The sequence below is a fragment of the Clinocottus analis genome, unplaced genomic scaffold (assembly GCF_023055335.1).
Source record: "Clinocottus analis isolate CAN_PGR_092001 unplaced genomic scaffold, fCliAna1.0.p SCAF_9, whole genome shotgun sequence".
NCBI lineage: Eukaryota > Metazoa > Chordata > Actinopteri > Perciformes > Cottidae > Clinocottus > Clinocottus analis.
The window spans coordinates 14,429,697-14,457,471 of NW_027176251.1; the positions used below are offsets into that span (position 1 = coordinate 14,429,697).

Sequence of the window (27,775 nt, forward strand, 5' to 3'; positions counted from 1 at the left end):
TTTGGTGAGTCCGGACGGTGCCGTCTTTATACGTTCGGGGTGAAGAGGTTTAAGTTGTATCTAAAGAACAACATGATCAATTTTCACAACAGACAACATGATTGATGATTGAATTTTAATATTGCTGTCAATGCACAAATAAACGTGTGTGCACGGCTCCATAACAACTGCATGCAGAACGATTGGTTTAATTCCACATATTTGCGACGGATTTCATAAACAACATTGACATCACCATGTTTTTGCAAGTCCATTGAACCGTTATGCTGGGAGTTGGCAATCACTGATTATCAGTGAGATTAGATTAGTTATTGAGAATACTTGAGCATGGGATAATTCAATTAGCCAGCTAGCTCTTGAATGTGTGAAATTGAACAATGTGATGCTTCTTCCACACACCAAATTGATTACGGTAATTAATTCATTTCTATTCTGTTCCCTTGAGGATTTAATCTGTTGTAATATATCAGATTCATTTTACTCCGCAAGGACATCGCTGGGATCTGATGACTCTATGAAATATTTTCTGATTTGTGCTGGTATAGTGTGCCAAAGAAATGTCGCAGTAATGCATAGTATAGCTTGTGAAAAAACATCAGAAATGGTCATAACATAGAATATCAAGCATGGGAATAAAAGTAAGAAAGAAAAAACTCAAAGAAAACATTAATAAATGTGTAGTACAAATGGCATTATTTCCTTTTTTATTCATGTCCAATAACTCCTGGTTTTACACCCATCAGAAATTGAATCTTTGAACCATGAAGTAACTGAGAAGTATAACGTCCAGTGCAAGTGTAGAAACAAACATATTCAATATAAAAATCTAAAACGATATCAACAATAAAACAATCCACAGTACATAAGAACTAAAAAGATGTCGGATGAGAAAAGCATGAACTCCATTTCAAACCAAAGTCAATGTTCTTTTGTTTTTGGTTTAAAAAACTTATAATTTCCATTACAACCTACAGAGCAACTTCATAGCAGTTAAAGTTCTTGTTTTTTTTGACCTCCTGTGGTTCAACTTAACGATGCAGAAGTGTGCTCCAGTGCTCTGTGACATCACTGAGGCTTCAGGTACAACAAACTCAACCTTGAAGAGAGACAGTGAGAGACGTTTAATTGCCAATTCAAGTGGCAATTAAACGATAATGGCCCATGGACATTGACTTTTTATTTGTACAAGCAAGAATGTTATTTTTTTCTTTCAAACGTTCTACATTAAAGTTTGCCAACATTAGCCGCCATAGCTAAGACTGTAGCAGTAAAATACCAACGTGTATTGAATTCAGCATTAATGCATTTTATGAGTTTCTTCCAGGTGTAGAAAACAACGAGGTGAAACGTTGGTGTTTAAGCTGGTAAAGTATTGGCCAATAATATAAAAGGAGAAAAGTCCCGAAAGAAAACGATGCGTTCTGTGATCAATATGCGACGTGCGGTTGGATGTTTGGTCGAGTGCGTCTCCACCTGTTGGCCTCAACTACGTCTACGTCACCAATGTGCGTCTATTTACACCAGTGAAATGTAAGGAAATAAAGTGTGCCTAAAAACAACAACGAAATCTTATATTTAGACAACTTTTATCCCAGATCAAATACAAAAGTGCAAAACAACTCAAGAACGTGACAACGCTACATCTGATTGGTTACAAAAGATACATCCATCTGAGAATATGACACAAATAGGTTACTCATAACAGTAAATAATTCAAATTAGGTAGTGAAATAATCAAAACAAATTAGAAAAAATAAGTGTATTGTTTATGTATATTGTGAGACTGGATTACTTTAAAATACAAAACAATTGAAATTCATTTTTTAAGGCTTCAAAAAAAGTAAATCATGTTCGGCAAATAATATTTTTGCGACTAAAATGTAATTGTTTTACAAGATATTTCAACAGTATTTGTGGCTATATTTTCAGTTTCAGATATAACTTATGTCATGTGTTATGCTACTTTAGCTCTTTTTAGGAACAAATAGTACAGGAACCACGACAGAAAGTTGCAGATGAACGTTTAATATCCAGGGATCCAGTGCAGCCAGTTATTAGTTTGACCATGCGACCATCTGTCACATGATCAAATAGAGACTCGACATTGGACAACATCAACTTACACAAACCCAACCATCGTGATTGCATATCCGTGTGTGACGAAGATACAAAGAAAAATGATTTATTTAATTCTTAAAATTATGTAGAATAAGCATCTGAATCTCAAAGGCCTGCTCGTTGCCCAACAGTGGGCCCGCTTTCTATTTCATACAATATAAGCGTTATTGTATTGGAAGGACACATTTTGTGTTTAGAATTTAGAAGACGGAGGAACATTTAAAACACAAAACACATTTCAAACTAGGTGAGAAAAGCTGAAAACATCCACAAACTTAGTTCAATAAAATAAATTAAATAACCAAGTTAGCTTATATGAAAAATACACAGCTTTTCTTGAAACATTGCAGGGTCCATAGCAATGAAACCTGAACATTTATACACACACACACACACACACACACACACACACGCACACGCACACACGCACACACAGAGCAGGTTGAGCCATCAGTTATTTATTAAACATCTCCACGTGTGACTTTAATTCCTTTAACACAGAATGCTAGGTGCCGTTTTAACAGTAATAAAGGATCCGGTTTGATTTACAGTTATATGAATTATATAATAGATAAAGCACTTTTAAATGGAGGTCGACTCAGGCAGCTGATGTACTTTTTGCGACAGAAGATTTTTCAGCTTTTAGTGGAAACATAACAACATGGATCGTCCCAACATAACGGTGCTCTTTATATCTCAGGCATGAGAGTCCAAAAGGTGCGATGACCTTCACAAGAGGAAATGGGAGCAACATCGCTGCCATGATGGACAGAGAACTCTATATACAGCGCCGAGAACATTCAACGTCTCTTTGACTGTGGAGGTTGGTGTTTTTTTTTTTATTTTTATAAATGGAGTGCAGTTGTGGCAGGTAGCTTATAAACAGCTCAGTTATTTTTTTTTGAGAGAGAGAGAGGGTTCAAGTCAAAATGAGTCAAAATCCAATAGGACAAAAGTCTCTTTTTCCTCTCCCGTCCTCAGACTCCTTTGACCAGGACCACAGTCTGGCCGGCCTCGGCCTTCTGGGAACAGCCGTCTGAGTTCTTGGCGCTGGCGGCACGAGGCCGGCGCAGGTTCAGAAAGCTGAAGCGCGTCTCCAGGCTGAAGCTCCTCTTGGTGCTGGAGGTGGAAGTGGAGGTCGAGCTGGAGGTGGAGGTGGAGGTGGAGGTGGAGGTTGTGCTGCTGCTGTTGTTGTTGTTGGAGGCCAGAGCGTTGTCCAGGTCCCCCTCTGCGCCCTCTGCCCGGTCACCTGTCAGCAGAAGATTTTCTATTTCATGAACAGAGACGTGACCTTGATGGACAACTCTTCCCCCTCCACCCCCCAAAAAAATGCAGACGGGATGAAAAAGCATGTTTTCTTTAATTAAACAACAGTTATAAGCCTCAGGTTTTCATCTTTCCGAGGGTCCTTGATCACATCCTGTGTGTCAGTAAAAGCAACTTAAAATTGAGACATTACAAAAATCATTTTATTCTACGTGTCTCGTTTAAAATCTTGCCTTTTGAAGTAACCAGATTCCGTAAAAAAAACATTAAATTCGGAGCACACGTCATGATTGACTCGTCACGGGACAACAATTCTGTGAAACTGTAGGAAACACTTGATAACATGTTGGATAATCTAGATTTAATTTGTAGCCAAGTTTTGTAGAATAAATAATCTAAGAAATTGAAACATCTTATTTTTAATGGTTTATGTTATAATAATTGTTTATTCTGCACTAAAGACATGTTCTAAAAATGCCCAGAAGAACCACTGGGATTCCTCTTTGCAGACACTGGGAACTGATAAATACCATAAAGCGCTGACTCAAGGTTTTACACGTCCACAGACAAAAAACCAACACGCGTCCTTGGCACTTCTCTTCTCGGCCAACATACAGAAACGCGACGGCAATAATAATAATAAAAATAGTGATAATACTCATCAACATCTGGCCAAATGAATACCAAAATCTTCCAGTCATTTTTCACAGTGAGTCACAGTACAGTACGTAGCCGCGCACAGACACAGACACGCTTTCCCAGAACCCACCTCTCTCCAGGTCGCATTCCGGTGACGACGCTCCGCTGCACTCGCTGCGAGGCCCGAGCACCGGCGAGATGAGGCCGAAGTCCGACAGCGACACGGTGCTAGGAAGGTCCAGACTGCAGGGCCTCGACAGAGGAGACATGGACGAGGAGGACGGAGTGGGCGATGGAGGGGCGGAGGAGGACGTGCAGGAGGAGGAGGAGGAGGAGGAAGAGGAAGAAGAGGAGCTGGCGAAGGGGCAGGGCGACAGGAGCTCCTGGGGGCTGCTGGGAGACGAGCCCAGGCTGCAGGTGGAGCGAGTCTCCGAGTCCTCCTCCGACATGACGCTGCTGCCGCCACAGGCCTCGTCATCGAAACACACCGACGCCACTGCAGGAGGAAGAAGGGAGAGAGGAAAGGAGCGAGGAAAGGAGCGAGGAATGGAGCGAGGAAGGAGGTGTAGAGGGAGAGGATGGGCCAAATGTGAAAGGGAGAAAGACAACGAGCAAGAAGGTACCAAAGAGTGATGAGAAAAGAAAGACAGGAGAGGAAGAAAAGGGTGAAAGAAGGACGTAAAATGAGAAGTTGAAAAAAAACCCGACACAAGTTGATTAAAGGCAAAAGGGATCGAGAGGAACAAAGGAGAAAAGAAGACATGAGGGAAAACAGGAGAAGCGAGAGAGAGAGAGAGAAAGTGAGAGATAGAAAGAGGGGAATGGTTCAGAGGAGGGAGGATGGATCGAGGAGAGAAGGAAGCAGAGTTAGAAACACAGGAGATATGTGGGGAGGAGAAAGGAGACAAAAAGTGTGAGTGTGCGCGAACAGAGCTATAAATAGAACGGCGCTCCCGGTGGGGGAGTTTCATTTTCACCCGACAGAAATCAAAGCACACGAACGCACCGGCCGCCGCCTGTGGTTATGTCCGGCGGCGCATTAAGGTCAACTCTTAAGTCGCCTCCAACGCTCCACTCATTCAACACGGATGCAGAGGGAACATTTACATTTCATTCCCTTTTGGCAGCTTTGTTTTTGCTCCGTGTTCAGACCTTCAGAGCGATTAGACGTACGCCGTGGAGGCTTTCACATAAACAGATGTTCCTTTCACAGGTAAACAGATTAGTAGGGAATAGTTTACTTTTCGGGGAATAAATCTGGAATATTTTTGAGAATCTATAACGTCGGCGGCGTTCGCATGATTCACAGTTGGAGCTCTTCGACAGCGCAACACTCATCAGTACAAAAGACGAGAACATTTCTAGTTCTTTGGAGGAGTTTTTAACTCGCACCTTCGACTTTTGTTTGTACAATCAGTTGAAGTCTAATTCTACCATAGAAAGCAATAATAAAACAAAATGTAATCCTATTCCTGCTGAAAGACCACGGTTTTTTTTCTCTCACATACAAAGTGTTCGATGAATGACAACAGATCGCCGTCTCCGTACTCACTCGATATTCCATCTGACTCCATCTTGAAGCCGGCGATGTCGTCGCCGGGGCTGCCGTCGCCCTCGGCGCCGACGCCGCGGCCCCGGGGCCCCATGGCGGAGCTCCGCCGGCGCTCGTGGATCTCGTCGGAGATCGTCTCCAGGCTCCTCAAGGCCGCCTTGTACTCGCCTTTGGCCCGGGACAGCTTGGCCTGCCGCTCGTCCACGTTCTTCTTCAGGGTCTGGAGGAGGGAGGACAGTCAGTGAGGGAGGAGGGAGGAGATGATGGTGAAGATCACAGAAGCAACGCTTCAGTACAAACACTCATTCTGTGTTCGGGCATCGACGGTGTCAAACAGGAGATTCAGGAACGTATTTTTGCTCTCCCCAAAAAAGTGTTTTCCATATTTCGGTTTCATGCGTCCCGCGTGGGAAGCCTGAGGGCTTCACGACTCGTACAGGAAGTGTAGAGAGCCAGAGTCTTGCAGCTTCTTTACCATCTGTAGCTACGTGCCTCCTGCTTTTCCCTCACGATGTGAAGTGCTTTCACAATGTGATGCTTTGACGGTCGCTCTCCATCGGACTCTACTGTAACTCATCAGGACGGACGACAGCTGCTTCCTCTGTGAGATACATGTGCAACTGGATAGCTTTATGCTGCGCAGCAGCAACGGCACGGTGCTTTCTTTGGTCCCTAACAAGACGATCAGCTGCCATTTACAGAAAACAATCCGATGAAAGAATGGAGCACACAGACTTGATAGACTTTTGCATCCATGCATTAACGCTGAGCTTCCCTCACGTACCTCCAGCTGCAGGTAGTACTTGGCCTTCATCTCGAAGTAGGGCCTGCAGAGGAGGAGGAGGGGTCAGGGGGGAGAGAGAGAGAGACAAAGAGGAGACAATTAGATCAGACGGGAAAAACACAGAGTAACCCAGAAAAAAAAAGAGCAGTACCCACATCATCACCATGGCAACCTGGAGAAAGAGGAGGCGGAGAGGGAGATAAAAGCGTCGTGACGCCGGATGAGCGATTGATGCAGAACGGATTAACGTCCTGCTGAGAGTTCACTACGACTGGAAATACTCTCAACTGATACTTCATTGCATACAATATATATATGTAGAATATATACACATACCAAGTTTTAGTGACCTTACAAGTACATACATTTTTTATGACAACTTTGAAGTTGGTGAAAGACATATTTATTGAAGTAAAAACAGTCCGACAAGTTTAAGTCCTGCCTTGAAAATGTTATTGTCATTAAAGTATGTAAATACTCTCAAAAATGCAAAGCTATTAAAGAAGATTAATTGGTTTATTGTTACTGATTTATACATTAATGTGTTATTCTGAGCCTCTTTGTCTGCTTTGGGTACCGAGCATCTTTCATTAACTGATCATAAATATATAAACTTTTACTCTGTAAAGTAACAACGATCAACAGCTGTTTCGTAAAGTAAGAAGGTAAATGTTGCCCTCTGAAAAGTAGCGATGCAGAAATGTGACGGAGCATAACATGGAAATACTCAGAGCTGCAATTTACTTCATTTCCTGTCAGTGACTTATGTGAGAGGATTAGCCACAGACAAAGTTCAAGTCCTTCTAATCTGATACTTTCATACTTGAAGCCAAGTTTTCAAGGACATGAAGGTTGTAAACTCATGTCTACAATGTTTACTGAGGGAATAAATCAAGAGATTAGTAGAGTGATTTTCTCATAGACTCCTATACAACCAGAGGAGCCGCCCTCTGGTGGACAGTAGCGAGAATGCAGCTTCAGGGACACTTAGTTTAACGGAGCAGCTGTCCCGTACGTTACCACTGGTCAAATGTTGTTTTAGGTTTGAGCCACATTTAATAAAAAAACACTTTAGTAGAGTTTCAAGATCAAGTCTACACTTAAACAACGTAAAATCAATTGCATAAAATAATTATCCTTTTTGTTACCATGAATCAATGGCAATTCTTTTTTTTTATGCGGGAACAATGAGATATATTACAGAGGGGAACTTGTAGAGTTTCTATTTCTTATGATTTCATTTTTTTTAGATGCCACCTGGAGGGTTATTAATATCAGAGGTTTCAGTACGGCAGCCAAATAATCCCTGTGAACTTGTGATGTCACAGGAAGACGTCGCCTGGCGGCCAGACTTCCCCTTTAACACCTGAAAGACCCTTTAACGACTGACAGCACTTTCGGCTGAATGGAGAAGAGCAACCCGCCGTTAAAAATATAAATATATAAACTGCTCATCAGACCACATCTGGGTGGAACAGCTGGATCAGCTGCTTGGGAAACCACACAGTCTGGTAACAAGAAGTTTCATTTCAGTACACTGTGCTCCCATCAGGTCTGGTGGAAGGACGGAGACTAAATAGATGACGTTATGTTGATGCGGACTTTACACTAATATGTTCCTCTCTGAAGAAGTCAGATTTAAAAGTCCACGACTATAATTATTCTATGACATCATCTCTTATACGCCATTAACAATAGTGACAAAATGAAGTAACATTTTAACAAAATTTCCCAGAACTATTTTAGAAATACGAAAATGTGTTAAAAACTATTATTCAAGAATAAAAGAGGATATTTGATTAATAAAAGTCACAGAACAGCATAAAAACAGTTGAAAACCGTCAGACTTTATTTTCTGTAATTTCGTGGCTTTTTCTTTAAGATTCTTTATTTCAACTTTATTACCAAAATCTCCAAGAGTGTCTTTCTCACAGAAAAAGAGTCTCTTACTTCGACTTGTTGATGGTGCGTTTGAGTTTTTTCTCCAGCTGCTTCATGCAGCCGATTGCTGCCGTATATTTGGCCGCCGTCTCCTTGTGGACCAGCTCGCTCCTGGTCTTGGTGTGCTCCGCCTCCATCACCTGGGACAGCCAATCAGAACTCCCCGTCAGCCTGAACTTTATATACCTTCTGCCCTACTTTCTGTCTACTTTATATTGTTTTTGTTGTGCAAAATGTAATAAGTGAGTAGGAAGAACAATAAAGTACACAGAACTGTCGGCTAAGTATGACTCCAAACTATCAACACTGCTACTGATCAGCTCAGAAAATTAAAGGTTTATAAAACAAAATTGAAAAAAGTTTCAAAAAAATCTAGAAGGAAATTGAAGGAAATTAAAAAAGCCTTGAAATAACATGGAAAGATGCAGGCACCAACAATAGGATACAACACTCTTCTGTCTCTTGCGTCCCCGCCTCACCCGCTGGGTGGCGTGGTTCAGCATCTCCTGCCAGGCGGAGTCAAACTGCCGGCTGTCCTCCTCCAGGAGCCTCTGCTCGGCCAGCGAGATGGTCTCCTTCGCCGCTCGCAGGACCTCAGTGGCTCCCTGGAAGTCCTGGGTGGCCTTCTGGGCCTCCAGCTGGGCCTGGAGGAGAGAGGGAGGTCATCACCATCATCATCATCAAAACAATTCACTTGTTGACAGTCAATTCTGGACGCAGTGAAAGCACAGCGTCTCCAATATGCCTGCGTGTCTTCTCCATCTTAGAGCCATCTTGATTCATGGGACAGTGGTCTCTTTTAACTGATCAAAACAGAGCAGTGACTCAGCTTTAATACAGAAACACCATTTGGATATGAAACCAGCCTGATGGTCACACACCAGCTGCAGATTCACTCTCACACGCCCACATGTAATATTTCTACAATCAGCCCATGAATAAATTCTTCAGAGCGGTGTGTATGCAAATGTAAAAACATCAGGCATATGTGATGAGTCATCACTGATCCCCTAGCTTAAGCTTTGACACGTTTTGAAGAAACAAACAGTGAAGTGAGAATTGTTTTTTTAAAAATCAATGCAGAATATTAAAAAAAAAAGCTGCACAGGGAGACGCATTTCTCTGGCTCGGTGATAAAAGCAGCTGAAGACAGTTTATGAAATATTAAAATCAGAAGTTGATTTTATTGACCCAGTTCTGTAGACTTTGGCTGTTTCTCACACAGAGCCCCTCCACGGATTCAAACTACACCAACTCAAACACTGGATGCCATTTTATCTCGAAGTTTTAAGAGTATTTATGATTCAAGATCGACTTTTTAGACAGATAATGAAAGTCCGGCAATGATTTCCTTCAATTTGTATTTAACAAACTGCACGTTCTCGCAGAATGAGAATCATTAAGCGGCGATAAAGGTTGATTTTTTTTTCCGGATCCTCTCTTTCTCTTCTTACCTTTCACAATAAAAGCTCAAAACATAAACACTAACCGTTTACAAAACTCAAATTCACTCAAAACTACTTCACTGAAAAAAACAACAATAAAATATCACACAATATCGGGCAGACTGCCAGAAAGCTGCTCCGGGTCAAGCGCTGCAACCGTCGCTGTTGCCATGACTGCTGCTTTGGATGCAAAGATTTTTCCCAGGAAGGTATTTTGCATCTTTGTGTGAGCGTGTAAAGGCCTTTCAGGAAAATAACTGAAGAGTGACTATCAGTGTCTGTCTTTTAAAGCGCTGACGTACATGTTCTGGATACCTGATCAATTGCTAACTAACATTCTGTGGAAATTATCAGCATGCCAGCGGAGCGAGAGGACAGCCTCGTCCTTGTTGCCGTCATGTGTTCGTCTTTGTATTCCACGCTACATGAATGCACACGCTAATGCCGACTGAATGCTACAGGGAGCCACGTGGTGCTACAGCGATGTCTCCTGGCGTCAGCGTCACTGTCCTCCCTGCTAGGCCTTCGTCACGTTCGCCTCCATGACGGCAGCGCGAGGAACGGGCAGCAATGCACTTTAAGTCCTCCTTTTGCAGAGTGTCCTTGAGCAACAAAAGTCAACCGAGTTTTGTTCTCGAACAATGCGCTTCATCGCTTTGTGACAGTTGTGTTTAGACGTGCTGATATTGGCGCGTCACGCTGGCATTCAACTCAAAGTTCTGCTGCTGAAGCCGATAAGAGTGTCTTAAAACCTGTATTATCGCTAATGTCCACCAGGGGGCGACTCCTCTGGTTGTATAAAAGTTTATGAGAAAACTAATCTACTTCTTTTTTAATTTATTCTCTCAGTAAACATGAGTTTATGTCTCAATCTCTAGTTTTAAGTCTTCTTCAATACATGCTAACAACCTGCATCATACGTCGGATGTAGAGGAAGAACTACAGTCTGCTTCAGCTCGCGTTTCTTCAGGAACAGAACGTCCTCGTTCCCCTCGCTGGCGTTGGAGAGGAAGTTAACAACGAGGATACATATTACGGTGTTCTTGGCTGACTTGGATATTCAGGCGTATTTATTCGAGGCAGTGTTTACGGCCTGAGCAGGAGGATAAGGCAGCAATGCTTCTTGGTACATGTAGTCGCTACCAGCACGGCTCCACGGGCAGAACGACTCAGCTTTGTAGGTCAACGTATGAGGAATTGCACTGCTTCATCTCACTACATTTACCATCGACACTGATTGGACAGTCGTCCTCCATCCTCCCTCTTCCTCCCTCTTCCTCCCTCCTCACCCTCCCCCTCCTCACGTTGCACATGAGAGACCCACCCCACACGTGCTCACTCCCCTTCCCCCGTCGCCTTCCTCACACTGTGAGCAGAAACACTCCGCTTGGTATTCTTCAACAATAAAATCAAGGTTGATGTCTGAAGACTATGCAGATTGAAAGTCCATCCGATACCAGACTTCATTAAAAATGGAAAACACACACGTTCAGCTTTAAATGGTAAATAACACTTTGTTCCATTTGTACTTGTGTGTTTCATGGTTGAGGGAGCTGTAGAAGTGAAATCAAAATGCACCACAAAAGCACATTTGAATCAAAGTGTGTCTGATTTTACGACGCTAAGCAAAATAAAAGCAGAAAAAAACAAGTAAATACAGCGTGGAATTAAAGCTTCAGCTGTTTTTCCATTGCAGTGTCAGCATGCAATGGAAAGGAAGTAAAACATCACGCGGTCATCGATTCAGCCGCCGTTTGAAGCAGAAACCCTGAAGGGGGGAATAAAAGACGCAGGAAGTGGGTATTGTTACACTATGTCTATAAGTGTGTGGAGACCTGAACACCCATGGGTGATCAATATGGGTGTAACAATATGGGTCATCAATGATCGGTAATCAGTATCGGCGGCGAACAAAGGAAACGTCATAAGGGATCTCGAACATTTGCTCCCCTTTGATCTTTTAGTGCTGATCCAATCGGTGAAGAACCATAAAATGTGTTTGTTTCCCACCATTACCACAAGAGACGGCAGGAACGTTGGAGGAGACTGTAATTGTATTCAAAAGCGACCCGATTCGGCCGATCTGCCAAGAAATCCGATTTTTCTTTTTTAAAATCTCAGCTCCTCGATAGCCGTCTGACAATGCGGCGTTCTTTCTGTCCCCGCCGTGCCGCACAGACGCGCAGCCTTCCTCGAAAAAAGCCCACATTTGAAGTGGCTGCTGGTTCCAGGAGGGAGGTGAACTCACTGCGGCTGGCCTAGATAATGTGAGCGGGACTTCAGGGGAGAGGCAGCCTCAGCCTCTGATGTCCGCTTCACGCTCTTCGACAGAGACATTAGCCCAGATACGTCCAGGCTCTGAAGCAGGACTGAGTTCTGATGAAAAGTTGTTGCGAGGTTCAGTTGAATGGTGTTTTACTGAAAACATTTACGTTTGCAGGTCTGACACGGGGACAGTTTTACTGGCCAAAAGGCCGCGTTTACACTCGTCTTTTGTATCATTTTCCGTCGTCTGATGAAAACACAAGATTTACAACTTTTTGGAAGCAAACACTTCTAAATACAGAAAAAAATAACGGGTGACTTATTGTGAAGAATTCGCGACTATTCTTCAATTTGAAAAAAAACAAAACAGTCTTTAATTGAGTAGAATTTGGAGTAAATTAAAATTGTTTTACAGTTGCTTCTTTGACGACAAAATCTATCGGATCACGAACCAAATCAGGCAGGTCGCGGTGAAGTGAGCGCACGCAGCCGAGTTCTTCCTCTGGCGTTCATTGAAATAGACGATCGGTTAGCAGAGAAACACCAACTGCTTTGTGTCTGTATGTGTGAACAAGGCTCACATGAAGTGACTGAAGTGGTTGTGTCAATAATCATTAGTAGTATTATGAGTATAGAGCATCAAATTGACCTACATTTTGGACAAACGATCCAAACTAGAGTGAAGGCGATGCAATAAAATAAATGGGGTCATAACACCTTGGGAAAAATGTGAATTATTTTGGGGTTGACATCACCTCCCGCTTGCTGTCCTTGGATTTTAGAGTTGAGCGTGTCCGTGACCATGACGGTGGCCCGAGTTAAGACAGATGCCGGGGGATTAGTCGGGAGAAGAGGGGAGGGAACGCGGGGGAAACGATGAGCAAATCCCGGCCTGTTGAGAAGATGCAACGCTACAGTTCAACAGGAAGATTTGACCGCGGCTGGAAAAGAAAACTGAGTGCAAGGCTGGAGTGAGAGAGAGAGAGAGAGATTGAGAGAGAGAGAGAGAAAAAACACTTCTATTAATGGATGGGATTGTTTAAAATTTCAGAGGTGAACGACACAACCTGTGTCATCTCCCATCCTCTTCCATTAGACAGATGGGAGAGGATGATGGGACATTCTCTCTGTTTAGCTCCCTCGCTACCCGTTCATGACAGGCAGCCCGAGTCCCATTAGACAACAGCCGCAGGGAACGCTGCTGATGGGTGGAGTGAGATGGATGGATGGACGGAATGAAAGATGGAGGGATTTGAAAGGGTGAGGGTTCAGAGGAAGCCACTGCAAAGTCAAAGCCATCTGGTTTGGCTTTGACCACCAGGGACGCCGAGTGTTTGTTGTGTTGTGATGCTACGGGTCGGTCAGTTGTTGCGTAACAGCTCCTGCAGGCATGTCATTGGTGCAGCTCGGACGGTGTGTTGTTGTACTTTTGACTGTGACTTTGAGTAAAGACCTTGTTGAGCAACTTCCCTTAGATGCACTTCTTTCACGAAGGGACCAAATATGGTGCCACCCGTGTCGCTTCTTATTTACGGTCCACATAAACATGTTTATCTGAAAACTAATATTTAGTGAGGAGAAGATACACAGAGGGGATGTCTTTAACATGCAGGTAGACTGCTGTACCAAGGTCACAATGTTCATTGGTTCCCGTTATCTCGGTCTAGAACCTGTGAAGACAGACACTATATTTCCGTGGAAAGAAAGTTTCAAGACAAAGTTTTCTCATCACAAGAAATCATCCTTCCTTCTGCCGAGTCGCTCGACGCTTGCTTCATCCCACTCGTCCAAATCATGTGCGTTCGTTTCTGAGCTTAAACTGCGTTGCTGTCTTTGGAAGTCAAACTCAAACTCCCTCTCTGCCGCTCTCTCGGATAATCTGCAGACTCACTGTGAGCTGCTGCCGGTTGAGTGGGCGGCCGGTTTAGAAATCAGCTTCTGCAAGTCGACACATTGATGATTGACGAGGGGCCGAGTCATCCACTTCCACTCCGGTGCACCATCAGAAGACAGAAAACTAGGAGAACTGAAGAGTATTCACCTCTTACTTAACAGAATAACCAGCAAGGAAAGTGATGGAGGACCGTCTTTAAGTAGCAGAATAAAACCCCTTTCGCAAAACTGGATTCAAGGAAAGTCTTTACAAGTTTTGTGACGATTCGACACGTGTCAACAACTTAAATGAAAAGGTGTGCTCACACACAGCGTAAGCAGTGAGATGGAAACACTGAAAGAAAAAAAAAAACGCTCACCGATTCTTGACCCCTCTTATTTACATTTGCAGCCTTGAGTCTCTGGGAGATGAGGTGGAAGGAAGGAAGTGAGCCCGATGAATATTTCATTTTGTTAAAAAAACGAAATAAATGCAGACGGTTAAACGCTGCTCCGTCCCACCGGAGTCAGCACTTAAAACACGTGCGTCCTTCAAGCGACGTGCACTTAAGCGATAACTCCTGAAACTTTCCAGCCGCGTCGCTCCGACCCACTTCTTCAACTCAGGTCACCAAAAAGTGCATCTCTTTTTTTTTTCTATTGGACCACCCGACAAACCTCTAGGGAGGTCGAATGCTCTTAGATGCCTTTTACAGGAAGGTCACAGGTCTGGTTCATGCAACTTTCAATGTGTCCGCTCAAAGAGTGCTTGAGCTAAAGAGCGTCGCGCTAAACCTAAAATTCTTAAGGACCATTTTATGACTTTCAGCCCAAATATATGAAGCTTCTATTGAGATTGTTGTGTGAAGCTTTGAATGTCTGTCAGCATATAATATGACGTCTGCGCCCTGAAAAAAAGGGGAGAAAATATATTTTTTGTTGTTATTGTGCTTGTATAAAAAGTAATTTATGCTTTTATATTGCTGTTATATTTCTGCTAGACCGCCATGTTGTTAATACAGGTGTATACAGGTTCCCCAGCTCAATATCCTCTTCATGTGATACAATACGGAGATTTTTCCTTTTGTCTACTGTTAAATGGTTCCTTGGGTCAATATGTTGATATTACCCACATCCAAAAATAGCCTACTGATGGAATACTTCTTGAAAACCAACTCAAAATGTGCCGTTAGACACACTTTTAAAAAGGACTGAAAAAGGATTTATATGTTGTGTTCAAATGCCCAAACTTTCAATGCTCTTTCCAGGCTGCCGGAGGCTAACCGGGGAAACCCTCATTGTCTTCCTGCTTATCGACTCATGACTCATTAGCTGCCAGCGAGGTGATTATCTCACAGCTCAGAGTTATAGGTCTGTATTTTATCTGCTATCTTGAAGAAAAAGGTCAAAGAGAGTCCCCGCCCACTGCTAAGGCCGCTCCCCGCTGCTTATCTGCCATTACAAATAAGGCCTTTCTTATCAGATGGAGTGGGAGAGTGATGGAGGGAACGCCAAGAGAAAGGGAAAACAAAACAAAAACAGTGAGTCAGGCTGCATACTGTGAGGAAATGGAGGAAAGCAAGCAGGCTGTAAAAGAGTGGGAGGAGGGAGGCGAGAAGGAGCCAGGGGAGGAAATGAAGGCAGAACAAATGTATATAGAATATTTCATAAAAAGATGAAGGCAGGAAGGAGGGGTTACTAGAGGGTGAGGAAACAAACCAAAAGGAAAGGTTTGTGTATGAAATAAGCAAAAATGCAAGAGTGAAAAGAGTGAAAGGGATATGGGAGGTATAGCAGAAAAAAAGCCAGAAATAAGAAAAAGCTTCATATGTACAAAGAAATGAAGATTAAAAATGCAGAATCGAAGCGATGAGGAAAACAAGACTAACCGAAGAAAGAAAGAGTTGCCAACATGTCCTTCCTCTGCGTCCTAAACACATCCAACTGTCAACAACAAAGCCAGATAAAATGATCACACCAGTTACAAGTCAATCTGTACGCGACCAAAGCAAAGCCAAACATGAGACCGTGAGCCAACACGCTGACAAAGAGTCTCAGTGTGGGATTTTAATTTGAGATATTATTAGCTGCCGAAAAAAATAAGTAAAAGACATGAAGGCGATTTGTGTCGAGTTCTGCCGGATCGGGTCAAAGGCCATTTTACAAGTTCCTCATGAATTGATGGCAGCTTTATTACAAACATTAGACGCCCACAGCCTCCGACAAGCAACCGGCTGTTGGAACTTCAGTTCCTTTTTTTCACCATCTGTTCAGAAAAAAAAAACAAAAAAAAAACTGAAATCTGTCTCATGGCACAAATTCGAATGATTCCCTATGAATGTTCACGGTGTCGTGTAGTTAAGGATCTGAATGCCCAGCGGCTTGTTTAGATTTAGATTAGATGTAAACGACGAGGAAAGCAGGACGAGATGAACAGATACGAGAGCCCTGCCAGGAATTTGGGGCCAATTTGAGGTCGAACACACTGTCCACCTACTGCAGTTGAATCTGCTCTGTCCTCTAAATCTGACACTTAGCCTTCACGCAAACATACACAGACCTGAACAAAATAGGTGAGGACTAATAGTGTCCATTAAGTTCATTCAAAAGTTGTGAATCCAACTATTTTCCCTGTAAAACATGAGACTTGCGCAACCTAATTGCTCCCCTTTTAGGGATTAAGAGGCCCAAAACATGGAGGCGTTTGCCCTTTTGGTCCGTAGTTTATGAAGTCGAATGAAAAATGCTGGTTCCACCTTCTGAAAAGTGACGATTATTGCTATAATGTTAAATAGTATGTTTCTAGACGACATGATTCATCAAAAAGATGAATTGTTTCAACAATACATGCAACAAAGAGCAAAAAGAAATGTCATCTTGAATGTTGTTTTCCCAGACTTTGTGTGTACATGTTTGGGCGCTGGAATAAACCAGAAAATTATTGCAGAGATCTGATAAAAAAAATACAAAAAATACAAAAATAAACTCCATTGCTGTCTGTAGCCATCAGAGAGACAGAAAGACAGTAAGTACCAGGGGGGAAGACAGAGAGAGGCGGACGTGAAAAGGATTTGAGAGAACAAGGCCGGCTTATTAAATCTTGACGCTTATCTCTCTCTGTTTATGTAAAGCATAACAAAGGCTGCTCTGAGGGCCATTTGGAGCACAAAAAAAAGGAGGAAATTGTACAAATAGGCCAGTGGATCCAGCGATGGTGAGGATAGAGAAGCTGTTCAAACGTCAGAGAAGACCTGAAAGTGTCCTCTTTCTACTAAAAATACATTATTAATGCTGCAGTTAAACAAATGAAGTATCTGATGTGGTGTTCGCCAAGTTCATTTAAATGAATCATCCACTAAACAAGCAGTCGTCTTCATCATAGCAGTTAGTGGCTCTGCTCAATAAGAGTCTTGATCTGTGGATCGGTACAGATTGCAGTAATGACACGAGGAGCTGTAAGTCCATGTTTTCTGTTTTCAAGCACGACATGGTTCATCCGGCCGCTCACGACGTCGCACGGCAACATGGCCGCCAGTCCAGACCTAAAACATTGCAACCTTAAAAACACCACAGGGTTGGTTAACAATGGTGTGGTTTTAAAGGCAATTGTCAATCTTTTGTCTTCGTCGTGAAAATTGCGAGGTAAAACTAAAACATACCAGCAATAGGTTTCATGAAACATTGTACACACGGCAGTAAAGATTGTGTACAATCGTCCCCACACTCACCTAGAAGCTATGATCCAGCGTGCGACTCCATTTACGGGATATAGGTGAACCAACTGAGCCGATTAGAGCGAACTCCAAGGCAATGAACTACAGCAAAGTCAAGGCGTACACAGAGGGGGATGTTTAGAATAGTAAATACAGCTCGGTGGACCTCTTGTAAAGCGTTTGCTTTGACGGGGGACATTTTAATAACCAATGTGTATGTTCTCATCTCAAAGTTGTTCCTTTAATTACTGTTTGGTATGAAGGTTCTCCCAAAGCAAATTACTGCTTCTTCCATAAATGACACGAAGTGGTCGAGAGGGGTGACGGTGAGCTAAAAGTAGGTCGGTAGTCAGGCTGAAGGGTGACCCCTAAATCAAAAGCAGCGAGAGGATGAGTCGGGACACAACGGCTTCCAGTTGAATTAGTCTGTGCGGCCATGCGGAGAGGGATGCTGCCGTATATAACGGACAGCCTCGGTATCTGTTACAGGGAGGAGGAGTGCGGGTGGGTCGAATGTCAAAATGTTTTGCCTCCCCGGAGAAATCCGGCCTCAACCTGATCTCATGCATTTCTAATTTCCCTCCCCAGCTCTCTTCTCATTACTACAGAATAATATAAACCTCTCCCCTTCTCGTCTTTTTTTTATTTATATTTTGGACCATATCTCTTCGCTTTCCCCTAACAGATCAATTACCTTTCCAGAGACACGGGGAAAAACACCCATAACCAGGGCGCTGTGAACCCACAGCCTTTCAGCCGGTTTTACAGTTAAAAGTTAAGCCAATAAAAGCTCGAGAAGTGAAAGCAAACGTCGAGAGGGGACAGAAATATACAAATCGGGCCAGCAGGTAGAAGGAACTACAACGATCACACGCGGCAAACACATCCTCATCTCAGTTCCCTCGAGGGCCGCCGCGAACGAGAGGCTCGGTACGCCAGCGACCACAGGGGGCCATTCTTCCTCCTTTCATGTGAACAGACAGATGCTGAAGTTATCCGACCGCGTCTCTCAGTTATATCTTCGTTTGTGAAGCAGCAGTTGCTGCATGAAAAGGTTTGACATCAAGCAAGGAGGGTATCAATTTAAAAGATGGTCTGGGGTCCAAAAACGGTTTAAAACCCCAGGAGAACTGGAGAAAAACAAAACCTACAAATTGGTTTGGGATCAAATCCATCTCCGAAACTGAAAGGTTTTAGGTTTTGGGACACATTTCAGATTCAATGACATAAAGCCAAAGAGCATTTCAATCTCTACGAGTCTGAATCCATTTCTTAATTGGTTTTCCTATATGTTTTCGGGCCCTTTATTTGATCATCACAGCGTGGATGAGATGGGAAATGTGGGGAAAGAACCGAGAATCTAACTGACGACTCGCTGCTCAGTGATCGGTCATTTCTCTCTATTATCGCACATTTATCTGTGATCCTTAAATCCTAATGGTAGCAGCAGAGGCGCCAGAGAACTTTGTTTAAATTAGACCTCGCTGAAAAAGCAGAAGTGCAACTGCAGTGTCACTTCACAGGAACTCTCTCACACATGCACGCACACAGAGAGATTGTATGAAATGATTGCGTATGGTTCCCCGCTCGTCGCCACTATCTGCTTTTTAGAAAAACAACGAGACCGAAAGTGTACGTATGTAAAAAATAAACAATATTCTCAACAGGCAGAGATTCTGATTCTGCTGGACAAATTGCATCAAACCGTACAAAACACCTTAACCAATACAAAAATACACTCTTTTATAATTAAATCAAGTCTCAACTATTGAGCTGGTAAAGTATATAAGCAACAAAACTATTTGAATAAATAAAACCAGGCCGTGCACAGCTGAAGACTGTGGACTCTCAGCTATGCTAACAACAAACATGTCAGCATTCAGATTACTGAAAGATCTGCAACTCTAGCAGCTGCTTGTTTTTTGATAATAACGGTTTCAGAATGACTGCTAAGCCATGGAGATTAGTAAAAAGATATGAGATATATCCTGGTATTTCTTACAGACGGTAATGATTTCTGAAAAATATTGTATTTCACAGACACGGAGCCCAACGATCTGCAGCAGTACAACCCTGCATACGCAGCGGAGTATAGATATGCGGGGTATAACTGGACCCCAGGACCTTTCTTGAGATCAAGCAGCCTTGTTCACCGACCTGTCTGGCCAACCTGCGGGCCTCCCAGTAGGGCTTGGACTCCTCCACAGCTTTGCCGATCTTCTTCACCAGTTCGTCCAGCTTCACCGTGGCCTCGACCAGAACGCAGCGGAATTTCTGCCTGGCGTCCTGACGAGAGAGAGAGAGGGAAAGAGGCCTCGGTGATTCAGAGCTACATGTGTTGCTCGCTCGTAGCACACAATGCGCTGTCCCACCACACGCTGCTCTTCCTTTACGCAGGGATCCAAACGATCCTTTTTGTATCCAAAATAAAAATGAATACTTGCATGTTTATACTTGCAGCCAGTGACGTATATAGACATCTTAATTAAATGTCTCTGGGAGAGAGACCTGTCACCTTGTAGCCCCGCCCCAAAGCATAATGACCTTAATTTACTAAATGAACACCATGCTGTACTGAAGAAGACTTGAAACTAGAGATTGAGACATAACAATATGTTTACAATGTTTAATGAGGTAATAAATCAAGAGAGAAGTAAAGTAATTTCCTATAGACTTCTATACAACCAGAGGAGTCTCGCCCTGGTGGTCAGAAGAGAGAATGCAGCTTTAACACATGAAGCATAGACTTCTATACAACCAGAGGAGTCTCGCCCTGGTGGTCAGAAGAGAGAATGCAGCTTTAACACATGAGGCATCGGCTTCACTTTTCAGAACCGGAGGTTGTGATCTTTGTCCTGTTAACGCTGTGCAGTGTGCTGGGAATTCATGATGGGTGTCGAATGAAGCACTCATATATCTACGATGATATATCTATCACGTTAAGGCCACTGGGATTGGTTCTGTATGTGTACAGATTGTAATTTGTGATTGTGGACGATACAAAATGAACTGAATTGAATGGATGTTATTTATCCATCTCTTGGCAGTGATAGAGCTCCAGTTCCCTTTAAACACTTGTTACATCTCCTGACGGCGCCTTGTAGCTCTTGACCATAAACTTGGCTTTACCGTCAGCTTGTAAACTCAAGGAAATTAAACCTGCTGCCTCTGCGATGAGTCACAACTTCTCAGAACCAGAGTTTTTGAAAACCCTGGACTTTCAAGAAACCAAAAAGTAGGTCTGAATAAGGGATAAGATAGCTGCCAACCATTAAACTTGATCTAATCTGGGCAAAGTATTCACACGACGTGTCAAACAAAGCTGCCGCAGTTCTCCTGAGAGTCCCAACGAACACTGAAAAACAAATAGGAGCCAATCTGTCAACAGATGCCTGTGAAAAAGCAATGAATGTCCAATATAATTGTGTTAAATGGTACGAAGAAAACTTGTTATGTCTTCAGAGAGCTTTGTGAGTTCACTTGTACTTGTCGAGGAGAGTTTCTCAGAATGAGATTTCAGCAGTGATATTTCATCACGGTTGTCTAATTACCGCAAAGAACACTGAACAAAAAAGAGCAAGAAGAGGAAAAACAAGTCCGAAACCTCCCAGATCCCTGTGTGAAAGGGGAAAAAAAAAACGTTCCCATCAGTATAAAGGGGAACAAAAAACAGTGTTTGCAGTGTTTTTGTTCTTTTTGGATGCTACAAAACACACTTGTCCTAAGAAACACATTAGATGTGACTCAACTGTCCAGCAGCGATACTAAATTACTCACCGCATAACAGAGCAAACAGCAGGTTTCAGTCCTTTTTATAATTCAGGCCGTGCTACTGAGAGTCTAATTTTAAAAACACGTCAAGGAAACAACCCTCAAGCTTTGTCGTCCACGGGGCCCCGTCAGGACGCCAGACTGGGGAGGAGTGACAGACATTTTGACCTTCTGGGTCAAAGGTTTTATGAGATGCTTTGTTAAACGCGTCATGACGGAGACGAGGTCAAGTTCTTCCCGACCAATAAAAGTCTTTCACCTTGTGGCTTAACAGCTTATCAATACTCTGTCCGGGAAACAAGCTACTTATGAGATGAACGTCCACATTCCTGCAGGGTTTAAATAAATCATATACCCATAAACCACAAAACCATTTAATTTATGATTATTGTATCCTGAGAGATTCTTATGCTGTATTTAAGTCAAAGCAGGTTTAATATGGTGCCATCATCTTCCTACTAGCTGAAAATCAAACAAAAAAATGACACTGAACAGACCAACTACAAACAAAACAAACTGTATGTTAAAAAAAAAAGAAGTCATGAATCGTAATTGGTGACACGACACGTTTTACAAATGCCGCTTGCAAATCGACTGCTTCGCTTCGGTCTTTGTTAGAATCATTCAAATAGCTTCAGCGGCTCGCGTAGCACTGGACCGCTAACGGGCCCTGCTAATGTTAGCGCCACTAGTTTTTCAGGTAGACAAAAGCTCCAAACCCCCTAAACCCTTTAGACGATCGTAAACCATCGATGAGAGAAACCTTCATGTTCATGCACAAGGACGTAGTGTATTTTTGACTCTTTTTGACAGCTGTCAAAATGAGCAAGAGTAAATATGATCAGGTCACAGTCGCCCTGCACACAAAGAGGCTTAAAGCTGCTGCACAGTCTCGGTTTTCTTCTCGTCTGTCCGATGTCTTCAAAAGACATTTATACATCTGTGATGATTGCTCTGCTCTATCTGCTTCAATCCAACACAGAGTTCCTTTCAACCAAACTATGCCGTGACTAATTCCCCTTATCTAATCCAGATCTGCGCCACCGTTAAATGTAGCTTATTAAAGCCACAGCCACGCCTAGATTGAACTTCCCCAGGATGGACTACATTTTTCATGAGCATTTCTAGCACATCTGTTTTCTGGAAACCACCAGCAGCCTAGAAGTCAAATAAAAAAGTGAATTATTCAAAAAGGTCAGAGATGAAAAGTTGTGTCAAAACAGACGCAGCAGAAGTTCTCATGTACGGTATGAAATAAGTCATGCAGAATGGGAAAGTGACGGGTGAATAAATGGAAATAGAGGCGTGAAGGAAAAATACCAAAAATACTGCTTTTGTCACCCAGCGCACAAAATATCTGCTTATTGTTTGGTGTCTATTAGAAATGCTCTGGCCTTTAGACGTGTCTGACACCTGTTAGCATGTGGTTAACTTTAAAACCTTGCTTCTGTGTTTGGAGAAACACAAGGATTTATTGTGGGTGAAAAAGATAATGAGGTTACAAAATAATAATAATTTGTTAATGTGTGAAAGGAGAGGAGACCCACTCCTTTTTGGATCGTATCAAAGGCGGAATTATATATTTAAAATAACATTTCACAGATAATTTGCTGGACTCGAAAGACAAGCTTGAAAAAAAAAAGTGAACTCATGACACTTGATGCCAAAGTTCTCAAAACGAAAGTGCATCCTTTTGATCCTGCTGCAGACCTCGGCATGTTTTTAAACTTCAGTCATTCTATGAAGAATATATGCATAAAACAATAGACAAACAAGGCTCCGATAATTTGGTTATTTCTGATATTTCGTTGTTCAAAAGTTTTCATTTCGAAGTAACAAAAATAGTAAATGTTGTGTTTTCAGGACAGACAGACGGACTCGACAAAGGTTGCATTGAAAACACAACAGTAACCCCGGCCTAAGACTCCTAAACTGCCTCAGGGACACAAAAGAGGAAACAGTCCAGTGCAGCCATTTTGGAAGTAATCCAGCACATCGGATTTAAAGTGAAACAACGCCTGCAGGGGTTAAAGTGCTGACTTTCATTTTAAGAGGAAGGAAGGAATCAGGACCCCCTTTAACCTCTCGGTGACTGTCAAAGAAAGTGCCACAGTTTCCACACAGTTTGTCAAATGCGGATGTATAAACGCCCTGAAATGAAAGATTAAAGTCAGCCGGTCATTCCTCAACATCATCGTTTCATGTCCAACCCAAAGAAGAACTGACCGAACACCGACAGACTTTACTGTTGAGGACATGTGAAATGCAATAATAAAAAACAAGCTCTCAAAGCTACGAGGAAGAGAGCTCATAAAAAAAAAAAAAACAGACCTCGGATGCATCTCTTCCCTCTCCTCTGGGATTAAACCCATGCACACTGCAGAGTGCAGCGTCTCTGCTTTGGGCCTCCGGCGCTCACGCCCTGTGACGGCTTCCCATCGCGAACGCATTTGTTCGCCGCTATCTGCTAAATTTAGCCGCGGCGTCCTCGCGTCACAGTGACGCGCTATAACGCCGCTTTGCCAGTTCCTCCCATCGGCAGTAAGGAAAAGCTTCAAATCAAAATGTAGGTTAAGTGCTGATCTCACACTAATGCTGCTGCCCGGAGATTTCAATCCATAGACGTACGATGTGGAACGACTTCGGCGGCAGGAGATTAATGCGTGCGGGGTTTAAGCACTTTGTGGGCAGCTGATGAGCAGCGTAAACCGGACTTCAACAGGGAAGTCTGGATTCGAAGTCCCGAGATTACGAATGTCCCTTCTCCCTTTGGCACCATTGAGCGAGACACTAAAATCGTCGGGTTCCCCCTTCAGTTTCATGGTTCTGTTGACTAATACAATATACAATACAATAAACTTTATTGTCCCACTCGGGAAATTTGTCTTGGACTCTCTGCGGTGCGTCACAAATGCCTTAAGTTACATAAAAACACACAATGTATCCCCAGCCAAACAACAATTGCAGTATTGCACACGTCCCATAGCAAACATATACATACGCCTCATAAAAATACATGCTAAAAGGATCATAAAAGCACTATTAAAAAGCATTTCATAGACTTCAGTCTCAAGCACCATTGTTAAGGAACAAATGAGTTTTTAAAACGGTTTAATTTACAAAAGGGGACTCTATATCGTCTCCCCGAGGGCGACAATTGAGTAATTGCTCCGTTCAAAAGACAATGCACCTCACAAGAGTCCAATGAAACGTCTTTATGTTTCTCATTTTATCCGGCAACAATCCCGTGAACTATGAAGTCAAAGACAAACCAGCTACGTTTGACTTTTGAGAAGCTGGAACCAAAGTGTCATCAGTGTTAATAACTTAGTGTCAGATTAATGATATTAGAAGAAGTTAGTCCACGCTGACACCAGAAGCCATGTCGAGGACTATGAAGTCTTTATTGTTTTTAATTGAATGTCTTTGTTATCATAACACCCAATGCACCAATCTATGCAAAATATTATTCATGCAGGTTTTGTAAAAATAAAAAAAAGGTGTTTGGTCAATCAGCAAGAGTATGGCTGCCACTGATTAAATAATAATAATAATCTCAATTACTTTGTCTTGCAAATAGTAAAAACTCCCAATTATAATTGTTGAATTCATTTTATTTAAACATAAAAATAATTTATTGTTTTGTCAAAGCAACTTTTTCTTTTTTTAATACAAGGATTTTGTGTGTGTCGTCACATAAAGAAGGCGTCGGTGTGCTCTGAGTTTGACGGTCGCAGTCCTGAACAGCAGATGTCTTTGTTGGGAAGTGAAAACAACTTGAATTGATGTTGTAGCTGGTGGAGCCGTAAAGAAAAGGGTAGAAACTTAAAAATCGGTCTCGGTTTAACAATCAGCCCAGTGTTGAACACTCCGGGCTCGTGGCCGACGTCTACAGGGACAGAAACCGGTCCAGCTCACAGTCTCTACCAGTAACAGAGACACAATAACAAACTCAATAGCTAGCTATGAGGAAAAACAATAAAATACAGGTATTTTTGGAGAATTTACACTTAGTCCTTGAAGATCTGCATCAATTTTCCCGAATCGTTCATGCTTGAAGTTCGTCGTCATGTCTAAACAAAAGCTCAACAGCTCTCCTGTTGATTTAAAAACCGATTTGTTGTTCACAATGCAGCGTTTTCAGGAAAAATGTCCCATCGTCATTAGTCTTGAGCGCCGACACTGCAGAAGAACAAGTACCGTCATGTTTTCTGAAATATAAACACACACCCGTCACTGAGAACTGAACCCTGTAAACTAATGACCTCTCGGCCGCCGGCTTGACACCTGAGGAGCACGGCGCCACTTTGGACTTTGACCTCCATAAAGCTTCACAGAGTACTGCTGACCCACAGAAAAGTAGGCCACGAGATTGGATTTTAATGGGATTCAAAGATCAGTGATGGAAGCTATACAGCTGTCGTGAGTTACAGTCCCAGTCGAATCTCTTTAAGTGATCAAAGTTTTCTATAATCGGGAGATTTTACGTTTGAACGGGAGCTTTAACAAACAAGCACCACCAGTCAAACGGGTGAAACACAAAGTTAACCTGCATCAACACACTCAATGCAAATGTGTGCGTGACTGACCTCCAGCTCCGTCTCACATCTGTTGATGTCGTCGGTGGACTGGTTGAGTTTCTCCAGCTCTCCCTGGAAGAGACGGAAACCACAGAGAGATGAAGCAACAGAGAGAGGGGAGGGGGGGGGGAATGTATCACATCTGGATGCATCGGAGAGGGAAACAGGCGACATCTGGACTGAATAAAGAGGAACATGTATAGAAGATATTCACATGAAGCATGTTCTTTAAGAAGAAGACAAGGATAGCTGTGAATTAGCATAATATTACCAAAGATGCACCAGGCGGCAACCTCCGGTTCTGCAGAGTGAAGCCGATGCGTATGTCTTAAAACCTGCATGCTCTATAATGTCCCCAAGGTGCAACTCCTCTGGTTGTATAGAAGTATATGCGTCATGTCTGAAAATGTGCATTCTCTCTACCGACCATCAGGGGGATGACTCTTCTGGTTGTATAGAAGTTTTTTTTACAGTGTGTTTTTCATGCTGTATATGTTTGAGATTCATTCGTTTGTAGCATGTTTACTCATTTTAACCTCATTATTAGGTACTTTGCTGAAAGGCTACAACTTTACTTTGAGCTCTGCAAAAAAAACAACATATTTTCAAGTCGCCTGTTATATACTAACTAAACAGTTTTATTTATAAATATTAGTCAGCATGTAGTGGATGTGCTCTCTAAAACATTTGCATTAATTTAATCAGCATCTGTGGGATTGATTTCTAAATATTACAGCATGTAAACTGAGTTTTCCTACATTTTAATCAAGAAAAACATGGAGAAAATGCAGATCATGCTGGGAGAGCGGTGTGGAGACAGACAAGGCTGGACTGCAACCAACCCGTATTATTAATATATATATATATATATATATATATATATATATATATATATATATATATATATATATATATATATATATAAACATATATAATACACATTAAACACTAATCGATTCAATGGATGCACAGTTACCTGGATTCGGGGGTCCACTTCCTCTTCGTCGTATTCAGCCTCGTCATCCGTCCTGAGCTCCTTCTCTAAATGATCCATGTTGGAGCTGAAGGACAGACGCAACAAACCCGAACAAAGAGACGCTGCAACGGGACGCACGAAGCCCACAGACTCGGCTGCTCGCCGGACGTCGGATTCCCGATTTGTCGCTTTAATGACCGCGGTTTGTATTAATTGATTTTAAGATAAAAAATGTGTTTTTTTTTTAATTCTCGAAGCGGAGCATCTCGGCTTGTATCCACCGGTGGGGCCGGGCAGCGGCGGCAGGTCTCTCCCCGCTCAGCTCTCCCTTCACACTGAGCCCGGTGCTCAAATGTCCTGCGCTCTGCCTCGGACCGGGAACGCCCCCCTTTTGTCAGCGTCTGGAGAGGGTATGACAGGTAATTAGTGCCGCGCAGTGAAAACCTCCGCTTCTAGAGGCTGATGAAAGCGTGAAGCAACTGGCGTTCACTCTACTGACCACCAGGGGGCGACTCTTCTGGTTGTATAGAAGTCCATGAGAAAATGACTCTCTGACAGAGATGTCTGAGATGTTTACTAGAAAACGGCAGCCGTCAACAAGTTGCATAAAGACAATTTTATAACCAGACGATGAAACAAGATGTAATATCATTACAGACCTTGATCAAGAGCTTTTTTTTTTTTTTACGGTTAGCTATGGAGCATCACATACTGCACATAGTTCTGTGTTTTAAAGTAGCACATGCTTTTGTTTAATCCCATGTGATGTTGACAATTGATTTATTTCTCTCAGATTAACATCTGGACTTTTCTCCCTTGCCTCCATTAATGCCCTAATTTAAAGAAGAATTTG

At 42.7% G+C, this 27,775-nt stretch overlaps 1 protein-coding gene across 1 annotated transcript; it reads right to left on the reverse strand.

Moving 5' to 3' along the window:
* Positions 1 to 541: 541 nt before the first annotated feature.
* On the reverse strand, positions 542 to 27,225 carry sh3bp5b (SH3-domain binding protein 5b (BTK-associated)). Its single transcript, XM_068570823.1, has 9 exons — positions 26,923 to 27,225; positions 25,956 to 26,018; positions 19,753 to 19,881; positions 8,780 to 8,944; positions 8,310 to 8,440; positions 6,360 to 6,402; positions 5,576 to 5,795; positions 4,154 to 4,519; positions 542 to 3,367 (listed from the first exon to the last, which is right to left on the reverse strand). The coding sequence occupies exons 1-9, from the start codon at positions 26,998 to 27,000 to the stop codon at positions 3,096 to 3,098; spliced, it is 1,467 nt and encodes a 488-aa protein (XP_068426924.1). The 5' UTR covers positions 27,001 to 27,225; the 3' UTR covers positions 542 to 3,095.
* Positions 27,226 to 27,775: the final 550 nt, after the last annotated feature.